The following is a 21,227-nucleotide window of genomic DNA, read 5'->3' as shown; positions in this document are numbered from 1 at the left end:
CAGTAATGTATCTTGTTGAAGACCTTTTTACACTAAATATTCATTTTTTTGGTTTGATATTGTTGAAAATTAGATAATTTCAGATAGGCATTCATCTAAAAACTTAATTAACGTATTTTTGTTAAAAATTATGCGAAATTAGATTATTTTTTTTACTATAAATTAGTTAGTGTTATACTTGCTTTGACGATGTAATTAATTACCTGCCCATTAATAATTAACATATTATTTACAAATTTAATTACAAGTATTAATTTTATGTATTAATAAAGCATGCAAAAACATTAATTACATGTCTAATTATGAACCTATTAAAGTTTTAGATATAATTATGCGTATTAATTGCAAGTTATGAATCATACGTATTAATGGAAGAAGTATTAAGTGCAAGTTATTAATTATGTGCATGAATGAAAATGAGGGTTAAAAGGGTAATTTACACGGCGAATAAAATGTGGCACGTTGGCCTATTATATATATAATAGATTGGCGACAGGAAACTGAATTTCAATTATTTATAGAAATATATCAATTAGTAGGATCCTTAATAAAAGAAATACAGTAGATGTTATGTATGAATCACTCACGTATTATTTTAAATTCTATTCTATATATTCGCGGGACTTATTTGGAAAACTAACAGTGATATGCAAGAATAAAGTATTTTTATTGGAAATATTTCTCTAATGAATTCTTTAAGAACCTTCAAGAAGATATTATATTATCATTTAAAAGGACACTTCATATATTTATATATATTTTGGAAAAAAATTAAATTAAAGAAATTTACAAGAATCTTATCAAAAGAATATATCTAAATTTTCCCGTCTAAAAAAAAATAGAGAAACATATTATAATACTATTTTGGGATTGACCAAATATGAAAACAAGGATGATTTATTTTGGGATTGATCAAATATGAAAACGAGGAAGATTTATCTCAAGCTACGTATTTTTTATTTTATATATCAGAATAAATATTATACTAAAAAAGTTTACAAGAATCTTATCAAAAGAATAAGTATAAATTTCGAAGAGCACAAACCAAACTCCAGCAGGAACGGTAATCAGAAATTTGACTCCACTTGCAAGTCAAAATTTTATTTTTTAATATTCTAAAACATATGATAATATTAACGTACACTGTAAGGAGCCATACAGCCTAAACGAAACGATAAACTGGGAAAATCGGGAGACATGCATGCAAAAGTAGAAAACGGCCCTTCGCAGTTCGCCCTCTGGAGAGCCCTCCTCTTTCCGGGTCCAATTTTACACAATATGAACGCACAACATTCCGCCAAAGCTCTTACAGAATTAAATGAATTTGCAAATCCAAAACTTTATATGCCATGCAAGTGAAAATTCAATATCAGTAGATTACAACTGACCTAGGCTACAAAATACTGTAGCGTCATATACTATTATCTGCTCAATGCCACTCCTGTTAGAAATCCATGACAAGGGGAAATCTATACCTTCAAATGTAGAAAATTCTATCTAAAAAGTTGACCTTCGAGGATTTCTAAGGATTACAGCACAGATATCTTCTTATGCAGAAGCTTGGAGCAATACTCGTGGTGCCAAAACCTTACTGCTACGGACAACATGTTACAAGGGGACAATTGACCCATATAAAATATATGTTTCTATATCTAACCGAGTATAGCCTTCACTTTTGTCTTCTGGTCCTCTGTCAAGGAGGTAGGGAAAAGAACCTCAAATGTGATGTACAAATCGCCTTTCTTGTTGCTTAAATGCAATGGCATCCCTTCACCTTTGAATTTCCTCACCTGTTTGGGTTTTATGATTCCCTGATTGCCAAACACAGAACAATCACAAACTTACACAAGCCTTTCTTTCCAGATAGCCAAAAAACGAAAAAAGATATCAACTTTAATCTCTGCAAGTAAATAAAATCCACCTTTGAGCCAATTTCAACTAGATGATCGTCTAGATGTTTTATTGTCTTCTCAAAGCCAACAAGAGCTTGTACCTTAAACCAGTAAATACAATCATGATTATCAATTCAAGGTGAATACATCGAAAGGATAAATATAACAGAAAAGATAAACATCACAGAACAAGAAAGGAAGTAAAAGCAGCAAAATCACAGTAGCAGGTAGTCTACATATGAGTGACATTGGTCATTGGTTCAACAGCCAAAACTGTGTAGCATCTGAGATAATAGTGTAAATAAAAGCTTACACTGCCTGCATATCAGGAAACATAAATCTCAGCTCATTTAACATTTTGATTAAGACCAAGCAATCCTCATTGTTTTTTCTGTCCCTTTGTTGTGGGTGGGCTTTGAAGTTTCAACAAATGATGCCCGGAAGGGTCCAAAATTTACTTGTTAGTATTCACTATTCCAATTAGGGAATTACTGATCAAAGTGTTGCAGACAAGGTAGTATACAGTCACCCGCCATAGTTTAATGTAACGTGTGTTTGCATGTCTAAAAGACATGGGGGAGCGAGATCAACAACTTTATACATGCATATTTTTATTGATCTGATAACAAAAAGAATAACAAATATCAAGTTCATTAATTTACCAGAGTTATCGTAACAGTTGCATGCAAGTCATCTCCTTCCCTTCTAAAAACATCATGGGGTGCTGTACGGACTCGGAACTGCGAACAAAATTAGTGATTGTCATGACTATCTCAAACAGAGAATAATCACCATCAAGTCAAGGAAATATATCTAACCTTGAGATCTCCTGGTTCACCATCTATGATAGGTTCACCATCTTCGTAAAAGACCACCTCCTATACAAAGAAAACAATAAGTGGCTTTCTGCAATATATAAACTTGTATATAAGGCAATTATAAGTTTTGACATTATGTTAGGTTGAGTTGAGTACACAGACAAGAATAATAGGAGAGTATACATACGTGCAAGCAGACAGAACATGATGCATTAAATTATAGGACAACTGAAAGCATAATGGTATTGTGCTCCCAACAAATGGGTGTGTGTTTATACTTTTTACATCTTTAAAGTGGGTGAGATACATGTTCATATTTAATAGTTTTTTTTATAGTAATTTAGTTGTATACAGCAAGCTATGTGTTTCCAAGATTGGTCATGGATAATCACAACATTGTCCAATGCAGTGCTGAAAAACAATATAGTTGGATCTATCTCAAAAGCGAAATAGGTGTCCACAGGATAATAAAAAAATCTTATAACTAATAATCAAGTCAAGATACTTGCTGGTGGCAGTTAGCAAGAATAAAGTCTAGCATGTATAAAGCCAATCAAAATAACTTTCACAATGATAGGATTCCGTAACATACTTCTTACTACTTCTACACATAAACAATAAATGAAAGAAATATAATATACATCCCATCCTTCAGATTTTGCCAAAATCATTATTCACAATCCCTAGTAGTTGAAGCCTAAATGTGAAAGGCATCATTTAGACATCTCGCCTCAACATATTTCACAAGCATGCAAAACACATTTAATTAACTCAATATTGGTTACAAAATAATGCTTCGACACATCTAATTTATATTCTAGTGTTGCCTTACACATCATTAAATAAAAATAGACAAAGAAAAGGAAAGAAACAAGAGACTTACTTCCCCATCTCGCATTCCTTTCTCAATATCAACAGTAACTTCATAGCCCTCTCTCACATATTTGACATTTGGGCATTTCTCACAAACCTGGAAACAAATAGCATTAGCATAAGGATGCTTATGCAACATATAGGTAAGTTGTAAGATGCTAAGATGAAAATGATAACAGCATATATGATGCTTTCAAATGGCACTCAGCAACAACCCCTTGTAATTGACAAAAATTAATTTTACTATTTAAATCTTGAACTTTGTGTTTGTGTGTGTGTATAAGCTAGTTTAAATACAAGCCAAGAGAAACTAGGCCTGTATGACATCACCCACCCGCGACCCAACCCCAACCCCACTCAATCCACCTCGCGCCCACTAGGGTATCATTAGTGATCATCTATAGGAAAACTTGGCGCAGGCTCAAGAAATTACAATAACTGAACACGGATATGTAAACCAAGCAACTAAGTTACATAGATTAATATGAAGATTCAAGAGTCATACTATATGCTTTACTAGTGTAATTTTTTCTATTGTAAAGACTATGTTATAGTTAGGAGTGAGATCTCTGGAATCTTAGTTCTAGACTGCAATCACACCATTTATTATTATTTTTGTAGGAATATCATATTTATTTTAGTTAAATTTATCATTCCATTGTTAAGAGAATCAGAAATCTGCAAGTGGAATTTAATAACCTATACATGAATGGAGCTAAAATTTCCAAGCAATGGCTGTAATGGACAACACAAAATACCTGTTCAGTCATTTGCTGGAACATTCCTGGACCAATTTGCTTGTGATAGACCTCGTTTCGGCAGTTACAAGACCTCTTACCGGGAGCAGGCTTTAAAACATTTTTCTCCCTCCACACCTGATTTTATGCAGAAGCATCACGATGAGTTTCACATTAGGTAAGAGGATAGTAAGCACCATTTATGATAGCTGGCTCATGATGTTCAAAAACTAGACTCCTAACTAATTTAAACAAACATCAACCATCACAATGAACCATATCACTTGAGGATTTTATTTTTTTGCCAAGCATGTTATGCATCAAACTCACAACATATGGTTTAACCGTAAAATTATATGTAGTGATCATACAAGATGTACAGGGCATGCATCAGTCAAATCATCTTTCACACCCTCAAGACATTGCCCATGCAATTTTAAAACAGATGCTAGGAAAGCAAACATAGAAATATATCCTGAAACATGAACTTACCTTCATTGTTCCACCCATGTATAAATCCTCCAGAGTTGCCTCTAGTTCAACAATTACATCATCTCCTTTCACAATTTTCTCTTCCTCATCCATTGAACCTCCACCACCAAAGAACCTGTACAGATTTTAGTTTTTAGTACTGGAAGAAATGTGGTCGTCGACATCAATCTATACATGCAGAAGCGTGATGGATTCTTGCATGACTATTAAGAAGAATCACATTTGGAAACTTCTCAGTCTGAACTCAATTCTTCACATTCTTAAATTTTGTAGTTTGTACTAGCACAAACTTTACTTTGGTTAGGCTGCTGCACCAGAAGAGAGCCAAATCAAAGTATTCTTTGACTTGAATCATAGCATTAGTAAATCACAGTATTCTAGAAGAACAGTGTGTTGAGGATGTTTTTCATTCACAGATTGTAAGCCTTGCCAGAATCCAAATCGCTAGCTAAAATGTAATACATCATGCCCAATGTAGATATTCTTTGTCCTATAAACACCGTAAAGATAACATAAAGACTGAGATACACTATATATGTGCATATGTATAGGTTATAGCCAGATTAGAAGACATCTTTTACGGAGATTTAATTCTTAATATAGGTTGCAAGATATCTGCAAAAGGTATCAATCAATATTCAATGATTAGGCAATTTTGTGAATCATGTTTGAACCTCTAGCGAATGCAGAAAAGTTAATGACGACTCCTTAAACTATTTTGTTTTAAGAAATTTGCACATTTTGTACTTCATGTACATTACTTTATCATTTATCATAATTGGCAACTACAGAATACGAATCATAGAAAACGATAAAACTTATTAGCTCTACTACTGTCCTACATGTACATGACTTGTGATTACAGAAATCATTAGCAAATAACACAATACAACTGCAAAGTAAAATAGCAACAACTTACTGGCTAAAAATGTCCTGAATGTTCATACCGCCACCTCCACCTCTTCCGCCATTTGCAGCATGCTGCTTAAGTCCCTCCTCTCCATACCGATCATAAATTCCCCTCTTCTCATTATCCGACAACACCTCATAAGCTAAATCATTCGCCACAACAAACAATAAGCACACTAATTCACAATCATCTACAGCAAAATACCTAAAATCCACATCACTAATCAAAACCTAAATAACAAAATTGTACCATTATTAATCTCCGCAAACTTCTTATTCGCTTCCTCATTGCCTTGATTCTTATCAGGATGATACTTCAACGCTAGCTTCCGATACGCTCGCTTAATCTGATCATCTGGCGCGCCTTTCGGCACTTGTAATATATCATAATAACTCTTTCTGCATCACATTTTCATCCAATTACACATAAATACAAACACGCACTAAAACACACAGTAGAATCAACACTTACGCAGCGATTGCAGAGAGAGCATATGAGAACAGGCATAACAGATAAATCAGCTTCGATCTTCGCTGCAGCATTGTATATGTACAAGATCTCTGAGCGCAAAACCTAGGGTTTTGAATCAGATCAACACAGCAGCAAATTGTGAATTAGATTCGAGATTTTATATATATTTGATATTTGTTTGTTTAGTTGAATGCGAAGACTTCACTAGTATTCCACACGCGCTGAGTTGTGATTTTAATTTTTGCTCGCAACGTGTTCTGTGTGAGAACTGACCAATCAGAGACGACTACAACAGCTATCAGCCAATCGTTGGTTGCCACGTATGCTTCACTCTCGTCTGCTGCTCTTTTTGAGTTTTGTCAAGTTGGATACTGATATTTACATGTCAAACGTCTCGGTAACGCCGATATTGGGCCTTTAGTTGAAAGCCCAATGGACTGGTCCAGTTGACATTGCAGTCTTGTTCTTGGATGTCCTTGGTGGTTTAAAGGCCCGGTTCATATGGGATTCTTCATTCTTGAATTCACGTTTGTTTTTCGTACTCATGGTGAATGAAGCGATTTTAAAATGCAATTATCAATATGAGTAAAGTCGCTTTGTTTTCTCAAAGCTTTTTTGTATAGTTTTGTATGAAAATTAATTGTTTATATCATTAGTTTTGTAATCATACATATATTATGATACAATAAGTTATATTAGAACAAAGATATGATAAATTAACACACATCCGGTTATGTTATGTAGCCCCGTCCTCCAGCTGTCCTGTTCCAGCAAATTTTTTAGTCATTTAATCCATTTTTAAGCAAACAAATGATTTGAACAACTAAATTTTTTCTCGTTCAACTATCTCTATCTTATCCACCCGTTAACAAATGGGATTTATAACTTCATTAACATGAAATTAAATGTACATTGAAATTGATTGCAGATAATGTGTATAATATTTGTTATTCTAATTGTTTTATTTTGTTCAGTATTTAAATTAAATATTGAATCCGCATGTTTTGGAATGAATACTTATTCAATTTTTTTTCATAACAAAAAACAAAATTGAACTCACTTACATTTAATTATTTTTTCATATTATCTTTTATTTCATGAATTTTTGTATGATCACTCATCCTTTATCCTTTATCCTTTAGATTATAAATCCTGTTGCCTTTTGGAAGTCTTTTTTACACCCCCTACCCCAAGAGTTGATGCTTAATTACATAAAATGCCATTCCAACTTGCTAGAATGATATGTTTTAAATACTTCTAAAATCTATATTTCATTAAATTAAATATTAATAAAAGACAAAAGATGCCGCATGGTTCGTTGATTTCCACCATCCCGCGTGCAATTTTCTCGATATTCGCGTACTCTCATTTTCTTTATTTCACTAAAATAGAATGGATACAGTAGCAATCCAAGCATGGTCCAACTCAAACCTTTACGCCTTCCATCTCTTCTTCACTATTTCAAAAAACAAACAAAACTGCAGCTTCTTTTTGTGCAAGTATCATCATAAAACTCTTATTTCTGCTGATTTCAATTTCAAAATTCAAATTCATATCACGTCGTTGCTTTCTATCATGTTATATTTTGAATTTGAATTCAAACTCACTCAGATATATTTCTTTTCTCTCTAGCCTCACACAGCCGTTTGCTCCATGTATCATATGTCCCTCTCTCTCTCTCTCTCTCCCTCTACCCGAATCTCTCTCTTCCTCCCTCTGTCTATCTCTCTCTCCCCCGGCTTTCTCTACACTCTCTTTCCGTTTCTTCGTGTGTTTCCGTCCGACTCTCTCTCTCCCCCTTACCATGTCCCTCTTTTCTAATATATATGTAATTGACCATTGAGGCAGGTAATTGACTCCGGCACATATATGTTTTTTTCTTGCAGATATTTGTGTTTTGATGTTGCAGCTGTTTGTTCTTTTATTGATTTAGGTTGTTCTTTTTCTCAATTTATGTACTAATTCTGTGAATTTTTGTGTGTTACAGGGGAGTGAGTAGTGATCTTCTAATGGAAGAGATACGATTTGTGCTTCTTCTCTCTCTATCGTGTTCCCCTTTTTCTAGGGTTTCAAGATTCTCCAATTTAATCTCTCTCTCGCCGGAGCTGGTAATCTCTCTAACCCCTCTCCATTTCTTAATTCTATTTTCTTTAATTACATTTACTGTATATTTGTTAGTATTTTGCTCAAAATTTTATTTGTTTTGCCTTTTTTTTTTTTAGTTTCAGTTTCACCGCTTGAGATATATGTTGTTTGATATATAGTGAGTTTGTTTTTAAGATGGATGCTTGTGTTTTATTAGTGCAGCCCAACTATTTGATATAAGTTCTAGGAGAAACTCAAAGCTGTTTTTTTCTAAATTTTAGACTTTGAGTTATAGAAAGATATGTTGATTAAGAACACATAGTTTATGTGATGCTTTATTTGACACATGTCTTCTTTCTGTTTTTGCAGGTTGGAGACTTCTCTGAAGAAATTATTAAAAGAGAAAAGCTTTGGACAGGTACTAATCATGATTATGTGCTGTTTATAAGTTTTGGGAAAGATAATGTTTTGGTAAAATGTGCTTGAGTTTTTTGAATCAATGGGTTTTAAATGTCTTGAGAGGAAAGGTGTCGCAGACTTCTTGCAAGAAGTAAGTGTACCTTTTTTATATAAGATATATTTTCAAGGGCACGTACAAAATGAGTTTTACGGAACATAATCTAATATGTTTTGTAGGTAACATCAAAACATGATCAGAAGCAATGTTGGCTGCATAAGGATGAACCTTACAGATATGTTACAGCCCAGGAATTTTCCAAAGCTTACCTATCATTTCATAAAGTGATGTAGTGCAGGTAACTTTCTTCGTTAGTTTCTGCTCAGTTCTCAAAAGATTTTAACTGTTCATGTCTGAAAATGTTTTGAATTGTTTTGTCAGTTCACCGTTTTGGAGGTTAAGGTCATTGAAGGTCACCGAACTACAATTGATGTGGTGTTGGTCAATGGTGTCCTTCATGAAGGTGACCAGATAGTTGTCTGCGGTTTGCAGGTATTTAACTTAAATTGTAATTGTATGTAGTTAAGTTTTAAAGTTGCTGATGGATGCCACATGTCAGGGAACTAAATGTGGATTCTTTTATAGGGACCTATTGCTACGACGATACGAGCTTTATTGACTCCTCATCCAGTGAAGGAACTCCGTGTTAAGGTGAGTTCTCTCTTGATTATTTTTTGTATGAGTTTCACTGACTGTTGTCTTTTCTCTCCTGCTAAGTTTCTCAGTAGTCTTTTTTTTTTTTGAATAAGTTCTCAGTAGTCTTTTAAAAGGCTATTTTGGGACTCTTATTCATTGATCTGCAAATCAGAAATTCATCGAAAATGCTTATGTTACTGTTTGATGATTGTTCAATGTTGCATAAAAATGTATTGTATATATTTACTCAATGATCTTATAATATTTTTTTTAACAATATAATATATAATTTTATATAATCATAATAAATGTTGTGAAAATATAATTTTACTATATCAACTTTACTTTATTTTGTGAGACATATAAATACGAATTTAATTTTAAATTTTAATTCTGAAAAATTATATTGATTTATGTTCATCAATTCATGTGGAGTGGAAAAACATTGTTCCACGTGGTAAAACATTGTAGTGGAAGCACTTTTTTGAGTGAAACCATCATACAAAATAAGAACTCTCGGGTCTACCACCTGCACCCAGAGGATTGTCACAAGTTGAAGTGACATTTGATATTGATGCCAATGGTATGTTACTGTTTCTGCAAAGGATAAGGCAACTGGAAAAGAGCAGCAGATTACGATAAAATCATCTGGGGGGCTTTCTGAAGAATATGGTCAGGGAAGCAGATTTACATTCTCAAATACATCAGGAGAGGAAAGAATTGATTGACCTCATAAATAGTGCTGACACAGCTATATATAGCATCGAAAAGAGCTTGGGCGAGTACAAGGATAGGATACCATCAGAGGTGGTTACAGAGATTGAGACTGCTGTGTCGAGCTTGAGGACAGCAATAGGTGGTGAAAATGCTGAGGAGATCAAGTCCAAGCTCGATGCTGCAAATAAAGCCGTTTCAAAGATTGGGGAGCATATGAGCAAATAGACCAACCTGCCAGCCTACCAAGTTCAATCAATTAAGACTAATTCAAATCAGTGCATTGGTTCACTACCATCAGTTTTTTGTACTTGGAGACTCCAAAGTCCAAAGGTAACTTGAATGCTGAGAATAGAAGAGAGTAAGATTTTTACATTTATTTAAAATGCGGTTATATATAAAATAAACTTCGATGTAAATATAGTTGTACGTCTTTTTGATCTTGCCTTGAAGGTTTGCTTTTTTAACTTAGCATTTGTTGCTCTGTTCTGTAACAGGAGTGTCGTTATGCTATTGGACTGAAAAATGTCCACGTTTTAGATATATAATTTGAAAAATGTCTCCATATGGACGAATTGAAATCTTATGAGAGTGTCTTGGATTTGCTTTTTGTATTTTCAGTTATTTGATTAACATGGAACATATCATGCTTGCTTATTAGATGTTAAAATTTATAATTTTTACAGGTTTTGCGCTTTTATAGATCAAAAATGGATTGAAAGGCTCATTACGAAATAATAATTTTAGGATTGGGTTTTGAGCACAGTTGGTAAGAGCGTTCTGTTATGTTAATATGTTATACCCTGGGTGGCAATTGCTTGCTTGAGTTCTGATAAACAAAGAACGAAAAGTAAGGCGATTATAGATGGTAGTTTGAGCTGGAAAGTTTGGCCTATTGGAGTAGGGTGGAAGAGATTTCCATTTGTGAATATTTGCTAAATATGAAACTAAGATGGCCTCTATATACTTTATTTTACGTGGTGCTTATCTTTTTGTCCTGTCTGATCTGAATTGATATATTAAGGAATGGAGGGCTTGGGCACATTGAAAGATTTTAGACTATACGTTTTATTTCAAGAAGCAATGATTGTACAGTGGAGGATGACAAGGTAATCGGGGTATTACTGATTACTGTTTTGAATTATAAATTTGAATAAACCAAATGTGTTTCTGTTTCTGTTTCTCATTTAACATAAGAGATAATGTTGAATTTGGTTTAGTATGTTTATAGTTCTTCTCTGTATGTTTAATGAGCTTACAGGATTGCATTCCTTATCTGTGCAGTGTTTGAGTTTAATTTTTCTGGAGGCAACTAATTAAAAGCTTGTGAAAAGCTATGGAAACCAAAGAAGAGACACCCAGTGTCATTGCAAGACTGATGGGTTTCTATGAAACGCGACACCAGCGCCCATTCATAAAAAGTACAGAGTGCTCTCTGAGGACTACCAATGATAGCTGGATACTTTGCCGTTACTTGCAACTTCCTAACAGACAACAAGCTGGTAGACTAATGTACACAGTACACACTTACTCACATATGTATGCATGTATGTGTTTGGATAGGTTTGTTCTTATTGTCTTTCCTGTGCATCTGGTCACTAAAACATGTCAGGCATTTTACTCTTTACAGAACAAGCCTAGAAGAGAGATTTTTTTAACCAAATTGGTCCATTGGGATTCTATGGTGTCTACAGACTACAGTAGCAGCATTTCAATATATTTCAGAGCATACCCTAAATTAAGCATTGTTACTTGCAATAGGACCATTTGTTATTGGTTCCAAGCTGACATTGATTTTCTTACCATAGACAGATACAAAGACAGACACAAATATTAGTTGCTCTTCTTGGATATTTAGTTTTGGGACACACGTACATGTACGGGGAACTTTAAGCCAACATTCATTTTTTTTTTTTAGCAAAAGTTTATTACCTTTACAAAAAAATTTAAAAATTAAGAATTCGGAGGGAAAATACCACAAAGAAAAATGAATATTTCTCTTAAAAGAGAACCTACCCTTAAAAAATTATTTTTGATTGATATGTAAATAAATTGTAATGAAATGAAGAGAATATTTAATATTTAAAATTTAAAATATAACAATAATACATTATATAACATTTTTGACTTGTTCAAATCTAAAGTGAAGCTTCCTACACTTGAACATTAAAACTGTATTAAGTGAATATTAATTTTTGATTCGACCCGATTTTCTTATTTTATGGAGGACTTTGAGTTATAAAAAAGAAATATAAAGAGAGTGTGAAAAGAAAAAATTGGATATAAAATGGAGATTCATAATTAATACTCCCTCCATCTCATTTTAAGTGTCCTATTTGACTTTTGAATAGTCAAATTGACCAAATTTCAAAAGAAAAAAAAAATGTTATCATAAAGTACATACAATATATTATAAAACATAATTTTTAGTTTTTTAAAATAATAACGAATTTATTTTTTATACTTGGTCAAAAATTGGTTAATTTGACCGCTTAAAGTCAAAACATGACATATTTTTTTAAAATGGGATGGTGGGAGTAATTGATAGATACAAATAAATTTACGAAAGTAATGTCAGATGTGTTTTGATACAATAAAATTGTTATTTTTCAAAAATTTAAATCATATAAAATTCAAAGAGATTTTTCACAAGAAAATGTAATAAAGTAGAACAACATAGTGAGCATATTTTTTATAAAAATACCGAGAGTATTTCTTATATTTCTCATAAGATGAAACTTTATTTTTCAAAATTATGTTTGATTGAGATGTAAGTAAAGTATGACAAAATAAATAGTATGTTTAAAAAATGAAGGAAATCGTGGCGAGATAATTTGTTAAAATTTTATTTACAAAATTATTATTTTAAATGGAATATGGAATTTTTGAAAATTAACGCCCATGCGTAGCGGGCAAAATTACTAGTTTCATTATTATTACTATTGAGTGAGTGTAACCCAAGTTTCAAAATGCAAAGATAAATAAAATTTGTCAGGCAAATAAGTAATAACTCCATTAGTATGAGTAGGAGGCCTTTTGAGAGTACCCCGATAATAAATCTGGGATTTAGCCATAGCCCAGAATGTACAATATCATACTAATATAAAGTTGACGAGTGTTGCACAACCTAAGAGCCGACCCAATAAGTAGTATCAAAACCGATGAGTAAGAAGTTGATCCTAAAATTATGGGTGCTAATTTTTTGATATGGGAAGGTTTTTGGATGATTTTTGAATTGAAGAGAGATTATTGAATAGGGTCAATTCAAGTCTCATATCGGGAAAAAAAAATATCTTCAATATAAGTATCCAAACAATTTCATTATGTAGAAACCTTTTGAGAAAAACACATATATAAATACATGCAAACTTAATCATTATATTGAACAAGCAATATCATATTAATACAAATTTAACCTGTGTTGCGCGGTCAACGACATTACAATACATTCAAAAGAACCCAATCTAAAATCTGTTTATCAAACTCGACCAAAATAATTATTAATTAATTAATTAAAATTTGCTAGATGATATTTTCATCAAACCGACTTTATGAGCATTAATTTGAAATGAAGAATTACAGCAATCTTAGTGGCACAAGCCCATGGAATGAAGTTATCGCTTCGGACCAGGGCCCTATCATTTTGGAGCCAGAGAAATGTAGTATACTGTACACTAGAAACCACAAAAAATTCAACTGTCAGCGTTGATCGGTTATAACAAAAAAATATCAAAGTTCACATGATCGACGACGATGATTAGTTTTAGGCACATGTTTAGCTAAATCGATAATATTTATATATAAAATAAATCATTATATTGACCGGCTTTAGGTTTGAGAAAAAGATCAAGCAGTAAATCCAACCGCTTCACTGAACACTGAGTGTTATGTGTATATATAATCGACGGAATTATGATCAATTATATTTTTAGCCGACTAGTCAAAACTATTGATAAACAAAATTGAACATGCGTGATCAATTATAATATAATAGTCAATTTGTCCTAGATTTAATTCAAACCGTACAAGATTGACCATAATAGCCGGGTGATTATAATTAGTTGGTCAGATTTATTCACAACTTAACTCGAGTTTAAACAAGACTAACGACTCGTAATAGATGATCTTCAATTTTAAAACCGACCATAATTCCTACTAATAGTACAGCCATACTCCTATCAACTCAGCAAAACTCATGTTCGCCTGAATGAAGTTGTTCGATTTTATCCCAAAACTTTTCTTGAATCGATCAATTTTAAAAAGTTTTTTTTGTAGTGTAGAAATTAAGAAAAATAGAAGAAACAACACTAAGAAAAAGAGGAGAGAATGTATTAAAAAAAAAAAAAATCAGTTTTGTGGGTGCTCGTGATTCTCGAAGAAGGAGAAAAAGAAGAATTTATTTTTGATATTTTATTTTTTTTCCCATTGTATCCTTTAAAAATCTCAGGAACGTGAACATGAATATGACCCGGTTTGATACTAGTGTTGCAGCCTTGCAGGTAATAAAAGTATTTTTTTTAAAAAAATTATGAAAAAGTGTTTAATAAATTCAAATCAACTTTTCTCAACAATACATGTTTTACCCGTGTTTTTCTAATAAAACAATAATTTTGAATATCACTTTAGTTTCATATGAATACTACAAAAAGAATATAATAAATCAATTTTATACCCGCTCTTCTCATTTATGAGTTTACGATCAACCGCTCTTTCTAGTTCACAAGCATACTAAACAATGGCATGGGCACGCAGCATAAAGAAATCATGCACCCTTAGTTATACTCATAAAAGGACTCATTAATATATTTGGTGTGCTAGTAACTATCATAAATTCATAAGGAGCTCATATTGTTCAATTTCACAAGCAATACAAGCAAAGAAAGGACTCAACGTTTAGGCAGACACTTCGGGAAATAAAACAATCAAAACAATGACATATTGACACAAGTCGAGGTCATGCGAAAGTCCAGATAAATCTAGATAAATATCGGAAAAAAACACCCCAAAATACGTGACTATGCATGAAGACGAGTCCTAGTACATGTGTGGTATACGTTTCGAGATTCAAAACCATTGAACTTTGCATGGAAGTCCGAGTGCCACGAATGGCTACACATAAGCACTTTTTGCAGTGTGATGGATCAAGTAGACAAGTAGTTAGCCGCCTCCTATCAAAACTTCAAAGTGCTGTATAAAGCCATAAAAGCATAGGTTTAATCCTTAGACAGTCCAACCGTATATTCCAAATTGGGATTTGAGCCTATTTATCATGTATCCTTATTGACACCACAGTATGCCGTTTTCAAAATGTAAATATGGGATTCAAGATTTCAGATATGCAGTGAAAGAAGATAGGAAAAATGAGAGATATCTGCAGGTTATCCGCAGGTTATCCACAAATCAAGATGAGTTATTTGGGATAAAAAGAATTGGATGTGTTAATATTATTTAAAGTAAACAAAGATTTGTTTTGCAAAAATCTCACACTTATATATTATTTTATATTTTATTAATTAAAGGGTGCTTAATATTTCTTATTTAAAGAAATAAGTTTTTAATTACCAAAAAGATTTATTTTTTATAAAAATATAATAAATCAAACATATTTGATCCATGATTCATTTCGTTCTTGGTTCTCAGGATCTAACTTATCTGGTGATATTTCTTGACACAGATTATTGAGTAAATGAAGTCATTAATGTGAATAGATACTTAATCCTCCAACGTTTAAATTATTGAATTTAAGAATGTTATGAAGGTATTTAACACAGTCCTGTATTAGTAATTAATTATGTTAATGTAGATGAGTAAACAGTACTCCTATAGTTATAACCGCCGAATTGAAGCAACACTATGGCCTACGGAAACATGAAAGATTACTTTGTACCAAGACTCTTCTTCTTATTTTGTTCCCTCCACAAGGCCCACGGCTCCCATGACCTTAACCGTGACCTTAAGACATTTGTACAGTTGTACGTGTACCACACTGACTTTAATTTTAGTTTTATTGACGTACGTTGTTTACTTACAAAATTAATATATAGATTTTTTAATTAAAGGACTTCAGTCTTCATGTACAATAATACATTGTATGTCTTAAATATGTTTATGGTTATTGATATACGTATTTAGGCGGGATTTACTTTTAAGAAATACGAGTCAAAATAATACTCATTAGAAAATCAATAGTGGGCATATTTAAATGTTTTATCATTTAAAGTAAAATTATTATTTTTATTAACTTTTTTATAAATTAAAGTCACATAATTCTGTTAACAAAAAAAAATATTAACACAGTCTATACTAGTAAAGTGGCCAAGAGTTATGACGCTAAACCAAAAACAAAATGAACAGGAGAACTTCTGAATACTATGTGCACCTTACACATACCACTGACGTACCCTAAATGAGAGTCGGCCAATCCTCAGAAACTGAGAAGACACGCACTGCAACTTCAAATCATACATTTTTTATTTAGTTAATTTTCGAATTCAAGCGAAATTTTAATAGAATTTGATTACTTTTCAAGAATATAATTAAAAATTATTGACTAATATATCTGTTTTGTATGGATGTTTGACTTTTTAACTCATATATTTGCTAACTTAATCTCATAGTTAAATTTATTATCTTTAAGTTAAATTTTCGAATAATTTCATTTATTTGTCAATCCACCTGAAAATTCTCAAAATGTATGACAAATTTAAAACAAAATGTAATTGAAATTGATTATAAAAAATACTTTATAACACTAAAATTGGGTACAAACTTTTTTATAAAATGAGTTTAACATATAAATAATAACAATTAAAACATCTCATTCAAGTATTATATATTATTATAAAATTTTATATTAAGTCTTGTGCATGCAGCCGTCTCTTTTTACATGTCGATTTTGACCACTCAAATTGAGTATCAATTAGCCGTCCGTTGTAGTCTATAGATTAATAGAGTAACGAGGCCGCTGGCTGATGTACGAAGACTTTCGTAAAAATCTGTATGAAAACAGAAAAAGGTGGGAGTGACGAGAAAACATATATATGTGAAATATGAACGTGGACATGGATGCCCCGTCAATAGCTCTCGACGGTGGAGAAGCCACGACAAGGGCCTTGATATTTTAAAGTACCCGTGTCACTCTCTTCGCTTTTACTTCATTTCACCAACCTCAGTACTCCTTAGTGACGACACACTTCAATTCAATTCACCCAGCTCGCTCTTGTGCTCTTATATATACGCACAAATCTATTCTTAAATCTCTGTACATCTTTCGTAACTTGAACAAGTACAGTTACATACATTTGTAGGTTTCTGCTTGTCGCCTAGCTTCAACTTCTTCTTTTGGCTAGTCAATTTGTTTACATGCTGTATAAAAGTAGATAGCTCTCGTTCAGTATTAACAAAATATTTTATGTTCGATTCTATTAGATCGAATTCGATTCTAGTGCATTTTAAAAAAATCTGGACTCCGTCGAAATTTGAGATTAAATAAAAGATGGGGAGAGCGCCGTGCTGTGAAAAGGTGGGACTCAACAGAGGGAGATGGACGGCTGAAGAAGATGACATTTTGACGAAGTATATTCAGGCTAACGGTGAGGGCTCGTGGAGATCATTGCCCAAGAATGCTGGTAAATTTTGTGACTTAAATTTACATTTGAGATATATATAGTTTGTGTTTTTGTGTGTGATTTTGTGGGATTGTTCAGACGTGGCGGAAATGATGGTAATGTGTGTGTTGATGTTATGAAGGTTTGCTGAGGTGTGGGAAGAGCTGCAGACTGAGATGGGTCAACTATTTGAAATCAGACTTGAAGAGAGGCAAATTCTCTTCGGACGAAGATGAAACAATTATCAAGCTTCATTCATCTTTGGGAAATAGGTCAGTCTTTGACTCTGATCAATGACTCAGTTTTGTGTTTCTTTCTGTTGTTTTACTGGTCTGTTTTTCTTAGAAAAGTTAAATATGAACTTTACGACTACATCTATTTTTTACCTAGCAAAATACGACTTCTACTTCAGTCAGCGTCGGTTATGATTCTAATTAGCTTCAAGTTGATGTATTTACGAACTTTTTTCGAAAAGTAGAAGTTAAAACTCACATGCAAGTCCTCTGAGGTGAGTGTGGATTTTTCGATTTCCGTAATTGGTTGTAGGAAAAAACAGTAAATTTAAAATATGCTAATTTTGTCCCCAGCTCCAATTGTACTTCCAACCAGAATTTATTACTTTTGTGACTGATGGAGATGCACCGGATTGATTCTCGTTACGGTACTATTTGGGGTTGTTTGATTGATTTTATAATCATACCTGATTCATGATCGATCATTTAATTTATTTTTAAAGATGATTATTCTTAATTTTACTTAGTTAAAAATATTTAGAAAGAAAATAATGACGATGAATCAAAGTCATCAATTCCTTTGGGAAGGAATCGATGACCGCATATAATTGACCACTAATAATTACTTGAAGCTGATATTCCTCTAGTAAAGAATCGATGACGTACGGTATGTAATTGACTATTGATAATTACATGAAGGTAGAATCGTGTTTTGTGGTTTTCAATTTTGAATGATAAGTACATATATGTATCATCATATGTTCTATAATATCATGTTATATATATAATTGAAAAATATAATATATATTTACATTTATGTATCAAGAATATATATACTTATATATAATACATATGTTTGGATATATTCTTTATAAATATATAATGAATAATGGTTATTTATATATTATATCATATATATGTATATATATAATATATATATATATATAAATTTATATATTTCGTGCATTTATGTGTTTGTGTTGTCATGTATATACATATCTCAAATTAAATTTAGTCATCTTATTTCAAATCCATCTTCGTGTATTGAAAATGTGAACTCATATCCATATTTTTCATGTTATCTTTTTATATTCGTGTTCTTATATTGTATATCAAATTGCTGGCTCCATCCATTCTTTTTAAGAAAAGGTCAAGCACACGAATTCAGAAATTAGCCAGGATTCTTACTATCAACACACGACTATCTCTATACATCAATAATTGGTTTCCTCTGTTTAAACAGCGAATGTATAGTATTTTTCCTTCTAATTTCTGTATACATAAATAAAAATGTCAAATCCTGTCCGTTAAGCAATTGAATAAAGTCGTACTAGAATATAGGTGGCACCAAGTTCTCTCCTTACCTTTGAAAGGACGAACATGATAAGGTAGCACAGTGTACAACGTTAATTATACACCTCTTTTTCTCCATAAAGATATATGCATGATTGATGATTGTCCGTGACATTTGTTTTAGGTGGTGCTTAATTGCAAGTCACCTACCCGGTAGAACAGACAACGAGATTAAAAATTACTGGAACTCGCATTTGAGCAGACAAATTTACAAGTTTCGAAAGATTATTCAACAATTGAACCACGAACCAGTTGTTGTGGACCAGCCAGTGCCCAAGTCCAGGACCACTGATGTGGCTCCCAAGCCACCAGTCAAGAGAACACGTAAATCTATCACCAAGAAGGACACCAAAGTTCCTGATAATTCTCCTGATCAGAAAGTGGTGGATAAATCCCCGGAATCGGCTACTTCTAGTCGGGATCTTGGTAATGGTGGAAGTTTAGTAATTATGCCCGCGACACCGGCCTTGGAGGAAGATGTCATGAGCAGCATGATTAATTTGGATATTCCTGAAGATAAGGAAACTATGGATGATATCTTCCTCAGCTCTTTTCTTGATGACATAGTATCTGATCAAGGTCTCGAAGCGGACCTTAATTTACAAACCCTAAACCAGGTGCCAGTAGGAGATCCGAATGGTGAATTGTTACTTAGTAATGCTGACGTGGAAAATTGGCTTATGGATGATGGTAATACAATCATGCCTAATCCGAGTTTGATGCCAGAAGGCGAGAAGTATGACCTGAAGAACGGTGAATTAGATGTTCTGGGGTGGGACTGCGGCGGCAACATGGATTGGGACGGCGGATTTGAAGACCAGAATTTATGGGATAGTGAAGATGAGAAGCTGTTTTCTGGTCTGTGGGAGACTAGTTGTGATAAAGGTGATGATGGTGATCACAAACAGGATGCAATAGTTGAATGGCTGTTCTCTTAATCATGTTGTTAATTAATATTAGCAGTTACGTACATCTCTAGGTCAGGGAACATTGGCTAATTAGTTACTACAATTAAGACACTGTTAGTCCCTGATCTTGTTGCATTGCATGCATTAAGTGGAACTAGGATTCCACTTTAATTTGGTTTGTGTATGTGAAGACAGTAATTACTACTACTAAAGTTGGAGTAATTAGGTTGTAGTTAGGTGTTCTATCTTGTGTATTAAGGAGATAATGAATTATAATGAATAATAGTTATTAGATGTTTGGTTGGATTGGGTAAACTCAAGTCTGATAGTAGTGGTTTGACTCGTCCAATAGAACTAACCTGTTTCATGCTTGAAAATTTTGATAATGCAAGCTGAAATTAATTATACTTCTTACTTATTAAAATTTTAGGCGCATAAAAAATCTACTTTTATTATTGTCTTTCGAATTCTTTCAGAACAGCAATATAAATCAAAAGTTTTTATTTACAAAAAAATGTAAGAAATATTAATGAAAAATGTTTTTTTATGAATTTTAAATTACGTGTAGAAAGTTAACGACCCAAGGGAGTATATAATGTAAATTAATTTAATATGATAAGAGAATCATATGAAATTTTAATTAGCATCTATTTGCTTAATTTAATTAATATTATAAATACTTTATGAATTTAAAACAAAATAATAAAGAATAAATTTTAAAACTTGTTAACAGTAATAGTAACTTTTACCATGTACCTAGAATCACACATATAAAAATATGTTCAGAATAGTATCTCATATCAACTTTGACAATGTTTTTAGCTTTAAAATGTTTTTATTTGAACTTAATTATGGATGGATATTTCTTAATTTAAATTAAATTCGCGCAAGACCTATAATTCAAACAAATATATAGATATCATATATAGCTTTGACATATATGACTAACTGATATTATTATCCCGAATTTAATTATCCTTTCAGGAAAAGAACAGTAAATAAGAAATTGATTATCAAATAAAAAGACAAGACAGGATAGTT

General features: G+C 32.5%; 3 protein-coding genes across 11 annotated transcripts; 2 read left to right on the top strand and 1 right to left on the bottom strand.

The window, feature by feature from the left end:
* Positions 1 to 1,319: 1,319 nt before the first annotated feature.
* Positions 1,320 to 6,454, bottom strand: LOC108205409 (dnaJ protein ERDJ3B). The gene is made up of 10 exons (XM_017375354.2): positions 6,194 to 6,454; positions 5,972 to 6,120; positions 5,732 to 5,864; positions 4,813 to 4,927; positions 4,342 to 4,458; positions 3,594 to 3,680; positions 2,711 to 2,770; positions 2,555 to 2,632; positions 1,922 to 1,993; positions 1,320 to 1,811 (listed from the first exon to the last, which is right to left on the bottom strand). Exons 1-10 carry the CDS (start codon positions 6,262 to 6,264, stop codon positions 1,653 to 1,655), a joined length of 1,041 nt encoding a protein of 346 aa, XP_017230843.1. The 5' UTR covers positions 6,265 to 6,454; the 3' UTR covers positions 1,320 to 1,652.
* Positions 6,455 to 7,556: 1,102 nt separating this feature from the next.
* Positions 7,557 to 11,830, top strand: LOC108205372 (ABC transporter G family member 48-like). 9 transcript variants are annotated; one of them, XM_064083418.1, is made up of 8 exons: positions 7,557 to 8,037; positions 8,181 to 8,301; positions 8,648 to 8,696; positions 8,806 to 8,828; positions 8,915 to 9,033; positions 9,117 to 9,227; positions 9,321 to 11,194; positions 11,370 to 11,830. In XM_064083418.1, exons 2-5 carry the CDS (start codon positions 8,203 to 8,205, stop codon positions 9,026 to 9,028), a joined length of 285 nt encoding a protein of 94 aa, XP_063939488.1. In that variant the 5' UTR covers positions 7,557 to 8,037; positions 8,181 to 8,202; the 3' UTR covers positions 9,029 to 9,033; positions 9,117 to 9,227; positions 9,321 to 11,194; positions 11,370 to 11,830. The 9 variants fall into 9 exon arrangements, 3 of the variants coding, with proteins under 3 accessions (XP_063939488.1, XP_063939491.1, XP_063939485.1); XM_064083421.1 differs by having other exon boundaries at positions 7,561 to 8,041; positions 9,295 to 11,194; XM_064083415.1 differs by having other exon boundaries at positions 7,562 to 8,041.
* Positions 11,831 to 17,124: 5,294 nt separating this feature from the next.
* On the top strand, positions 17,125 to 20,492 carry LOC108215648 (transcription factor MYB1). The gene is made up of 3 exons (XM_017388181.2): positions 17,125 to 17,713; positions 17,835 to 17,964; positions 19,403 to 20,492. Exons 1-3 carry the CDS (start codon positions 17,581 to 17,583, stop codon positions 20,214 to 20,216), a joined length of 1,077 nt encoding a protein of 358 aa, XP_017243670.1. The 5' UTR covers positions 17,125 to 17,580; the 3' UTR covers positions 20,217 to 20,492.
* Positions 20,493 to 21,227: the final 735 nt, after the last annotated feature.

Source organism: Daucus carota, chromosome 1, assembly GCF_001625215.2.
Source record: "Daucus carota subsp. sativus chromosome 1, DH1 v3.0, whole genome shotgun sequence".
In the NCBI taxonomy this organism is placed as follows: domain Eukaryota; kingdom Viridiplantae; phylum Streptophyta; class Magnoliopsida; order Apiales; family Apiaceae; genus Daucus; species Daucus carota.
Note: the sequence above shows the minus strand (reverse complement) of the source record. Positions and strands in the feature narration are given on the sequence as shown.

What these genes read in the sequence shown, in the direction of transcription:
- LOC108215648 (XM_017388181.2), top strand. Translation starts at nt 17,581, where the DNA reads ATGGGGAGAGCGCCGTGCTGTGAAAAGGTGGGACTCAACAGAGGGAGA. An exon ending in ATCATTGCCCAAGAATGCTG is followed by an intron (nt 17,714 to 17,834) that starts GTAAATTTTGTG and finishes GATGTTATGAAG; the next exon opens with GTTTGCTGAGGTGTGGGAAG. An exon ending in CATTCATCTTTGGGAAATAG is followed by an intron (nt 17,965 to 19,402) that starts GTCAGTCTTTGA and finishes CATTTGTTTTAG; the next exon opens with GTGGTGCTTAATTGCAAGTC.
- LOC108205409 (XM_017375354.2), bottom strand. Translation starts at nt 6,264, where the DNA reads ATGCTGCAGCGAAGATCGAAGCTGATTTATCTGTTATGCCTGTTCTCA. An exon ending in GCTCTCTCTGCAATCGCTGC is followed by an intron (nt 6,121 to 6,193) that starts GTAAGTGTTGAT and finishes AATGTGATGCAG; the next exon opens with AAAGAGTTATTATGATATAT. An exon ending in CAACTGTTACGATAACTCTG is followed by an intron (nt 1,994 to 2,554) that starts GTAAATTAATGA and finishes TACTGGTTTAAG; the next exon opens with GTACAAGCTCTTGTTGGCTT.
- LOC108205372 (XM_064083418.1), top strand. Translation starts at nt 8,203, where the DNA reads ATGGAAGAGATACGATTTGTGCTTCTTCTCTCTCTATCGTGTTCCCCT. An exon ending in TCTCTCTCTCGCCGGAGCTG is followed by an intron (nt 8,302 to 8,647) that starts GTAATCTCTCTA and finishes CTGTTTTTGCAG; the next exon opens with GTTGGAGACTTCTCTGAAGA. An exon ending in AAGAGAAAAGCTTTGGACAG is followed by an intron (nt 8,697 to 8,805) that starts GTACTAATCATG and finishes TTGAGAGGAAAG; the next exon opens with GTGTCGCAGACTTCTTGCAA.